General features: G+C 45.9%; 1 protein-coding gene across 3 annotated transcripts; it reads right to left on the bottom strand.

The window, feature by feature from the left end:
* Nucleotides 1-1946: 1946 nt before the first annotated feature.
* TRMT12 (tRNA methyltransferase 12 homolog) lies at nucleotides 1947-7192 on the bottom strand. 3 transcript variants are annotated; one of them, XR_006198526.1, is made up of 2 exons: nucleotides 5606-7192; nucleotides 1947-2183 (listed from the first exon to the last, which is right to left on the bottom strand). XR_006198526.1 is itself a non-coding variant. In XM_042924296.1 (2 exons), the coding sequence occupies exon 1, from the start codon at nucleotides 7190-7192 to the stop codon at nucleotides 5657-5659; it is 1536 nt and encodes a 511-aa protein (XP_042780230.1). In that variant the 3' UTR covers nucleotides 1947-2183; nucleotides 5624-5656. The 3 variants fall into 3 exon arrangements, 1 of the variants encoding a protein (XP_042780230.1); XM_042924296.1 differs by having other exon boundaries at nucleotides 5624-7192; XR_006198527.1 differs by lacking the exon at nucleotides 1947-2183 and adding an exon at nucleotides 2439-4385.
* Nucleotides 7193-9663: the final 2471 nt, after the last annotated feature.

The following is a 9663-nucleotide window of genomic DNA, read 5'->3' as shown; positions in this document are numbered from 1 at the left end:
CCTAAACTTCCATGGCTGCTTTGCTTATCACAGATACTCTTGTACCATAGAATCTCCTGGGTTGAATGGTCCATGAAACAAAGCTAATTACACCGCAACCTGTACCTGCTACAGAGACTTTATGTGCTGTGGATCCCACTGAAAACTGGCGGCCTTCTATATCACCCAGGAGAGGAGTCAGAGCAGTATTCCCAAGTCCCGAATTCCCACAAAGGAGCACACAGAGGTTGGCGTGCTTCCTTGACGGAGGAACACTGATGAGTGGGTGAGATGGAAAAATCTGTTCTTTACCGTGAAGGAGCAATCTTGGCATTCAAGCAGACCAGTAGCCCTAAAAATTTCACTGATGGAACAGGTTGCTGGATGGTATTAGTGATTATTCGGAGTACAATATACTAGCTCGTTGTGTCTCTGGCCTAATGAGTATGATGCCATAAGTATAGTAGGTTAGTAGGGTGTTCCTCGAAATGTTCCCATGGCCTAGGTCTCCTCAGACTATAATGATGGGGGAGTGGAGTCCTACATGAACGCAAACTGCTTCTCACCCAGCAGTCTCAGGGCTCAGTTCCATACGTACTCTCATGGCTCCTGCTGGTACATGTTGCTGAGATCCTGCATCCCCTCTGGCACATGGGCCCAGCTGAAATTGTTGACAGAAGACACAAAAACAAGAGAAAAGGAGCCGTGTAGGACGGAGCCAGTTGCTTTGTTTGGTGTTGTGCAGCTGCAGGTTTACTCATCAAGTTTTGCTGACCTTCGCTTGAGTTATGAAACTATGCATACATATAGCTTTCATTTAAAAAAACAAAATTCAATTACTAAAAAAGGAAACTAGGACCGTCTTGTCTGTCCATCTATAAATACCTACCTAATAGCATACAGAGAGCTTCGTCGCATGGGCCACTCCATCCAGGAGACGACAGGGTACATAAGTGTGGTGGATACGTGCGTGTGCGTGTGTGTGGTATGTTCCAAACTGCAGTTGTAGCCTCATATTAGTTATTTTCTATTTGCCTTTGATTCAACCTTCACCTTCAAAAAGCCAGAAGCAAATACCTATTCTGACAGTTTGGGCCCTCTCTGAAATTATGTGATTGTTGATCAAGTAATCTTGCAGGCAGTCTCAGATCTCATCAGAAAATTTCCCCTGTACTTAGTGTTAATAGTTTTACATTCAGTTTATAATATAGGTAGGGATCCTAACACAATTGTGGTAAGAAATTCTTATGAACTTTGTATGTTGAAGTTTTGTGTCAGCTTAAGTATTGATCTGTATTTATTATTGCTAACGTGAGTTTCTTCAGTGATTGTGAAAACTAGTAAATTTATACACTATTATAAACTTCTAAAGAGTTAAAAAAAAAAAAGCTACACAAAATATAAGAAACAACTATCCTCAAGGCAATGAAGGACAATGATCCATGGGAGACAAAAACAAGGCGAGCCATTTAATGGTTTAATCGCTCCAGCCTATTGCCTGGAGAAAAAGTTCCCCGGCTGTGGCAGGACAAGGGGGAAGCCGGGTGGAGCCCAGCCGACTCCCTGAGGTGGAGATGGTACTGGGAGTCCCAGGAGCCCATTCAATGAGTTTAGAGGTTGGAATACCAAACGGGAGAGGGCCACGGAGAAGTCCCGAGATCTGCCGACCATCCCCTGAAGCGTCAGCTGAGTAATGATCAGTGCGCACAAGAGGACGCTACCAAAGCCCAAGAAAATGACGAGTGTCACGGCTTGCCCAGTGTGAAGTGGCCGCACCCCGAGGCTGTTCAGAATGACATATATCGACACGTGTCCAGGGTGGGAGAAAGTGAATTCAAAATGCTATTCATGTGTTTCTCATCATTTCAAATTTCTATGTTTTTATATTTAACATGCATGCATTATACTCCCAAGAGATGCGCATCACTTATTAAAATCATGAAGTTAATGAATAAAGCAAGTCAGAGTTGAGTGAGTTTAAAAAAGTTATCGTCACTGTTTTTTTAATCACAACCTCTCCATCAAGTGGTGCACTAAGTGACAACTAATACTGATGCTCACGGAGGAAGCTTCAGCACTTTTAAACGTTCCCGGACTGAGGTGACCAAGCCTCCATGAGCCTCCTGATCCTTTCAGTCTTTTTTCCTTGGTTCCATTAGGTGCCTCTTTCTGACCAGGCCAATCCAGCAAGTGCTCGGAGAAGACTGTAACGTAAACGGACACACTCAAGGTGGAGAAAAGGCTTAGGGGACCCTTACTTTCTTCCATTCACACATAACTCCAGCTCATTCTTTTTTTTTTTTTTTTTTTTCAAGTTTATTTATCTATTTTGAGAGAGACAGAGAGAGCGGGAGCAGGGGAGGGGCAGAGAGAGAGGGAGAATCCCAGCAGGCTCTGTGCGGTCAGTGCACAGTAACCCAACTCGGGGTTTGAACCCATGAAACTGGGAGACCATGACCTGAGCCGAAACCAAGACAGCTGGCTACTTAACTGACTGAGCCACCCGGGCGCCCCTCCGGCTCATTCTTTAAGTCTCAAGTGAAGTGCCCCTGCTCCCACCTTCCCAGCCACACCCTCCACTTCCCCTAACCCACACCCCCGAACGTGGACGGCTGCCTCCACTGTGTGTGCCCGTGAACACCCGTCTGTTTCTGTCTCAGCACTTAGTGCCCAGTATTAACATTGTTTCCTCTGTGTCCCCGTCACCAGAAGTGATCCCTCCCATTTTGGGCAGGACTTGGCTTTTATTTATTTATTTATTTATTTATTTAAAGATTTTGAGTACTTGCCCCACCTCACATGGGGCTTGAACTTACAATCCAGAGATCAAGAGTCACATGCCCCCCAGGACTCAGCTTTACTCACCTCTGTGTCTCTGGCCCTCAGCACAGTGCCTGACAGCGAGAGTACGCGGTACATCCCAATCAATCAGTGAATGGCTTTTCAAAACAAGGACCTTCTACTTTAACTAAAGCAAATGTACAGCTATTCCTCACACCCAAAGTAGGAACCGGGCAGTTCACCTTACACGAAGACCGAAGTATTCACTACGTGCCAGTGACGGTGTTGACGGTTCAGGCCCGTTAACTCGCTTAACCCTAACAAGTATGCTTCGGGCTACGTACACTTGTTAACCCGTATGTACAGACAGGACACTAAATCTTGAGAGACTGCCTCAGGTCACAGAGAAAGAAGGGAGGCCAGAAAGTGTATGAGTGGAACCTCAATTCCATGAAGGCAGAATCCATGCCAATCTTCTTTGACCACTGAACACTCAAGGCCTGATGTGTACGTAACAGGTCCAACGAGACCAGTCAGGTGTATCTGATGTCAGCGGCCCATCCATACCTTGGGTCAGAAAGGTAACTCCTCAGCCCCTAGCCACGTGGCTCCCTGACCCCCCGTCCTCCCTGTTTCTCCCCTGCCTTCCTTCCTCCCCACGCTGCCTCCAGTCCCAGCGTGGCATTTTTAGCCGGAGGCACAAAAGCTGCAGGCACGCGTGTCAGAAACCAATATGGGGAAGAGGAGAGGACTCAGGCAAACACAGGCCACTTGGCGGGATGGTAACGGACCAGTCAGGCCCCCTTCTGCGGTGGGATCCCACGACGGCTACCACTTCCTGGGGGCTTACTGGGTACCGGACACTGTTCTTTTTAATCCTTACAACGACCTCCATCTTCAACACATCTCTCGCTGCTTCTTCTGTTCCAGACTGCTCTAGTGACGGTGCTCCAAACATCTTCTGAGCCAACTCTCTGCACTCACTATTTTCTTCCGCTAGCATCTGTTTCCAGCCTGACTCACTAACAAAATCTTACCCAGTTTTTAAGAGCCGGGTCAAACACTACCCCTCTGAAGGCTTCCCCATTCTGAAAACTTTTCTTCACCTTTGCACTTCTACATGGTGCTATCACTCTTACGGTACCTACTGTATTCCAGCTCTGAGTTTTTGTGTTATTTCTGCTGCTAGGTTGTGAACGCCTCAGAGACAGGGTCTGTATCGAATGCCTCTGCAGCTCATATAGACAGCAGGCACTTAATTTGCGTGGAAGCATAAACAGCACCAATCCTGTCCTTACTGACGCTGTCCCGAAAAGGACGAGCAGCCCCAGCTCGAGCCCAACAAGCTGAATGCCAGACACAGTCATAATCCTGAGAAAGCACAACTTCCCTGTGCGTCCTTCATCAGGCAAACAAGCCCAGATGGCTTCGAAGTGCACGAAAACACAGCTCCGAAAAGCGATTCTCAACTATTAGTCATTCCAAAGGTAACCAGTGCTTCTCTGCGATCAGTCATTCCAGGGGCACACAATGGTGCTGGCAGTTACAAAACAAAGTGACGCTTGAGAAACCCTGCAGAATATCTCTCACTCCCTAGAGCTCCTCACGTTGGCCCTGATGTCCACCTGAGAAGGAACACGAAAAGGGAATCTGAGGCCTGTTAAAATCTAAGATTTTAATTTGAACTTTAAAAACAGCCAACTTAGGAGCACCTGGGTGGCTCAGTAGGTTGATTGTCCAACTCCCAGGGTTGTGAGATCGAGCCCCGCGCTGGAGTCTGTGCTGAGCATGCAATCTGCTTAGGATTCTCTCTCTCTCTCTCTCTCTCTCTCTCTCTCTCTCAGGGTTGTGAGATCGAGCCCCGCGCTGGAGTCTGTGCTGAGCATGCAATCTGCTTAGGATTCTCTCTCTCTCTCTCTCTCTCTCTCTCTCTCTCTCTCAGGGTTGTGAGATCGAGCCCCGCGCTGGAGTCCGTGCTGAGCATGCAATCTGCTTAGGATTCTCTCTCTCTCTCTCTCTCTCTCTCTCTCTCTCTCCCTCCCTCCCTCCCTCAAATAAAATAGCTAGCTTTTTGTACAAGCTTAAAGCTGGAAAGCTAGTTTCCCTATAATTTAAAGCAGTCATTCTTAACCTCTTTTCTACAACAACAAACCTGATACGTAAGACATCCTCCCCAACACTCATTTAGCAACGCTAAAGCAAGGGAATGAAGTTAATACACTACAGTAATTCTTATCCTTTTCCTTCCCTAATTCAGTCTTAGTAACAAAGCTGCACCATTCGATTGCTTTGATTTGGACTCTATTGCTTAGTCTCATCAATTTTATATCTCAAATCCATCCACTTCCCACTGCCACCACCCTAGTCCAGGCCACCACCATCTCCTGCCTGGACAACCACAGAAATCTCATCACCGGTCTGCCTGCTTCCATCCTGGCCCCACTCTGGCTGATTTTCCATATTGTAGCCGGAGTGATTTTGGAAACAGCACTGTGTCTTTCACTCTAAAATAACCAAGGCTTATTAGATAACAACTGCTTACTAGATAACAGCCATGTGAGACCATTCAAAGAAATCCTCATTTTGCAAGTGAGGAAATTCAAGGCCAAAAGAATATTGGAATCACCCACCCAAGGTAAGACAGAACTGAAGTCAGAAGTCAGAAACGCCCCGGCCTCATTTTAATGAGCCATACTGCTTCTCCCAGATATGTAGTTCATTCTCAATGTGTTAACAGAAGACAAATGCAATGACTCGGATTGGTCTAGAGCCTGCATTCAGGGCCACAAAATATTAAAATAGGTTGCCAGGAGAAAAGAGGGGTGAGAACCCAGCCGAAACTTACGTATTAAGGTTCACTCGCATGTAGATCCTTGGGTCTCAGGATCCACCTTCTCTAGCCAACTAGAGGGCAGGGGCGGCATTCCAGATCCAAGACTATGTGGTCCACATGGGGAGCGTAGGATTTCACTGGTTGGATGTGCAGGATTTGTGTCTTCCATGGTTTCCCGTGCACCTGCTGCAGAAGGGTGGCAATACGAGTTTCTGCAGATTCTGCCCACCTCTGCCACTCTGGTTTGGTGGCTGCTGGCAGTGTCTTTCTCCTAGAATCCCCGGTAGCTCCATTTGTCCCTTGGTTGGTGATAATTTGCTGAGGATAAGGCCAATGCTCCTTCTCCATTTCACTGCTTCCAAGAGGCTGGAGATTCTTCCCTGGGAAAGATTCCACATTTTGGTGGATATGCAAAATGCCCCCAGCATCCTGTTTTAGCACCTGGCAGGCAATGGGCCAGCCTTCTTCAGAGCTGGGAATCAGCCCCAGGTTCACCCTGTCTGCAATGTTTGAGAGCTTCAGTTTTCTGTTATCCCCAAAGTGTATTTGGCACCGATGTGCCACTCCATTGATCTCAAGATTAGTTCTCAGGGCAACTACAGCATGGGGGTTCCACTCACAGGCGTGGACGAAGGCGGCACCAGCATGGACCAGGAAGGGCAACGTAAAATAGCCAATCCCTGCGTAGAGATCCACCAGCACCTCTCTGGCACAGGGCAGCGATGCCACTCGAAGCTTCTCGGTGATGTTTCCGAAGGAGAACATGCACTGGGTCACGTCAAACTTATATCGGATCCCATTATCGACATGCTCTACCCAGCCATGGTCGCCCAGCAGCAGAGTCACGGCTGGTGTTCGAGTGCCGTCTGGTGATACCCGCCCTCGTTTGGCCACACGACGGACGCCAAGGGCCAACGCAACAGTCTCCCAGAGTTCTGGTTCCAGATTTTTCCACTGCTTGGCTTGGAAACAGTCTTCACTCAGCAACAAGAGGTTACCATGTCGCTGCCAAGATCGGGGCAAATCAGCCTCCAACTCAGCTGACCACGTCACTCCCCGGCCCTCTACCCAGCGACTCACTTCAAGACACAGCCTTTGGGCAGGTGAACAACTCTGAGCCTTCTTGGAGGGAACAGGATCCAGGAGCTGGGTTACTATACAGGTGCTGCCTGGGGCCACACAATTCCTCAGCTCCCGCAGGTGCTGTTCACGGAGAGCCTCGCCCAGCACGGGTAGCGCCACGGTGCCATCCGGCATCTTTGCCACACGGTGCTGTCTATCCAAGAGTTTCTGCTTCTCGAGATATTCCCTGTATCGCTGGGTAAACCGAGGCTCAGTCACAACTGCGACAACAGCCGCGTTCTTCCCACCTTCCCTTTCCATGCTGCTGGTGCCCCATTCTCTCCGAGTCCCTCCGCGAGACTCACTCAGACTCCACTCACCAGCACCAGGATCTCCACCGCAGCAGCGACAGGAAGAGCTGCGCGCACACCGCCCGCCGGAGCCGGAAGTGACGTCAAAATGGCAGGCCGGAACAAAAGGTTGGTGCGCTTGCGGACAAATGCGTCGCCGTTGCCGTGGAGACGTTGCTGCCGCCATCTTTGTTGTGGTTGACCATTGCTTGCTTCGGTTTAACGGGAGGTTAGTTAAAACAAGGAATTCTCTGGGCTCGAAAACTTAAAATTAGTCGATATCCGCTAGAACCCTCGTGCACTCTCTTCAGTTATGCTCACGAATCCAAAGAGAGAAGTGCACTTGGAATGATGGGCTGCATTTGGAGAAAGGCACAGTTTCCATAGTCTCATGCTGCTCTCAGGTCAGTGTCAGTGACCACGGTATTTGCTGAGAGGAGTCAACTATAGCTTCCTCATTCCTTTTCCTTAAGATAGTCGTCACCAACTCACTATCCTGCAGTATAAAAAAAAAAACAAAACAGTGTTTGGAAGTCAGAAGTATCTGAGTAAATCATATCACCTCTCAGAACCAGAAGCTGCACCTATGAACTGGGATTTATGTTAACTTTCTCAGATGATTGCTATGATTATAGATATATATAAAACGCTTTGAACAGTGGCTAGTAAAGAGTAGATACTCAAAAGAGATATATGGAATAAGTTGAACTGGTTAGGTAGTAGATTAATAGCCCCTTGAAATGCTTTGATATAGCTAATGAGGACAAAGAGTAATTCCCCTACACCTAAATTCAAATAGTGAAAAATAAGAGTTGTAAAGAAGCCCTATTCATTCTACTTACCTCCGACCATTCTATACCAAGATGTTGGGACCCAGAGAGGTTAACATTCATTAAGACTTCCAACTCAGGTCTCTCTGTATGGGAGGCACCAGGCTATGACTAAAACAGTTTCTTGTTTCTTGACACCTATTCAGTATCGATCAGAGTTGTTGTTGTCAGTTTTGTCTTTATGTTTAAAATTCAGATTCCATGGAGAAAAAAAATTAAGTGGGATAGAGTAGAAGACTCTTTGGTGCCCCATATACCCTTGGGACTCTCCATTCCTGTATATGTCAATCCGATGGCTTCTAACTAAAAGCACTTAGGTGTCTGTCTAATGGCTTTCTCTGCTCACCGGAATTGGCTTAGCCTATGTCCAGGGCATGCCAGAAATGCTGGAAAATTACTGCTATATCCCCAGTATTTTATATAGTTCCTGGTCACAGTCATTTCTTGGCAAATGCTATAGTAATTAAGAGAATGATTGATCACTAAGAGACTTGAACATGTTTGTACCCATTCAAGCAGTAATCCATTCCATAAATGTAGAATGATTAGAAATTCAAAGAATTATAAACTAAGACTCCTTACTGTTTTACTTCAATGTACAGATGAAAGGTTAAATGGATTATGATTACATCCTTTAGATGGAAATATTAAACAATGGTCATGATTATAAGAAATATTAATGACATGGGAAGTTACTCCTTTTGCAGTGTTAAATTGAAAATATACAATTATGCCTTAGATTATATTATTTATGTATTTTAAAAAGTTTATTAGGGCAGGCTCTAAAATATGAACGGTGATTCCCTAAATGTGATATAATTATAAGTGATTCCATTTTCTTTTGTACATTTTTCTCCAGTTACAAATTGTATACGATGAACAAATGTTATCTTTATATCTTATAAAAATCTTTAGAAGATCCCCAAGGCAGCAAAAACATTGTTTTCTGGGTTCCATACAAATGGAAACTCCCTTTCATTTTATTTGTAGTGGGAGGTGATAAAAGTCATATCTTGGAAAGCGTTTTTTCCTCTAGGTTTTCCTTCTGTTCCAAAGTCAGTCTAACACCTTGCAACAATAATTAAGATAATGTAGTGCAGACTTTGACCCAGATATATCCTACTTTTAATCTGAAGTAAACAAAATATTGGGGGGTAGATTTGAAAACTAAATATTTGAGAGTTAGAAATGGTCCTTTAAAAAAGTTTTACAAATGAGCCCCACTTGTGCATGGCCACCTTGATCCACCTTCCCTGAAGCACATGACCTCACTTTCCCCACCACTTCTACCCTGTGAACTCATTAAAATGACAACAAAGCAAAAGCGACCAGCAGTGACGATAGTAAACAAGCTTTTAGACAACCCGTGGGTTCAAATGCAGAAGAGGATAACTACTTAGTAAAGGAGAAGTAGGTCACGGAAATTAACTGGAGAGAAAAGGAGAGAGAGAGAGGAGGCAAACTGTATCACAAACTGCTTTTCCTGAAGTGGCCAGAATTATTGATTTCCATATGAATTAAAAATATCCATTAGAGTTGTTGTCCGAGAGACCCCAGCTGGAGATGAGTTTGTTACCGCCTCTTATTGATGAGATGCCAACACGTGGAAGACCAAGGGACTATCCCACCAGCTTCTTATAAGAGAGGCTGCATTCGGTTGTTTAAGGGCTGTCAGTTTTCATGTAGGAAGGACGTTCCAAATGGTGTTGGGCTGGCCGTATACACAAGAGCTTTCCTCCATGGCTTGATAGACCCTGGAGTCTAGAAATAAAGAGGAATAATTTTTTTCACGTTCTTATTTTTCTCTTCCTTCTGTCCTCCACTTCGC

The sequence above is a fragment of the Panthera leo genome, chromosome F2, assembly GCF_018350215.1.
Source record: "Panthera leo isolate Ple1 chromosome F2, P.leo_Ple1_pat1.1, whole genome shotgun sequence".
Classification (NCBI taxonomy): Eukaryota; Metazoa; Chordata; class Mammalia; order Carnivora; family Felidae; genus Panthera; species Panthera leo.
The sequence above is the reverse complement of the archived record's forward strand: the minus strand, read 5'-3'. Positions and strand labels throughout refer to the sequence as shown.

What these genes read in the sequence shown, in the direction of transcription:
- TRMT12 (XM_042924296.1), bottom strand. Translation starts at nt 7,192, where the DNA reads ATGGCGGCAGCAACGTCTCCACGGCAACGGCGACGCATTTGTCCGCAA.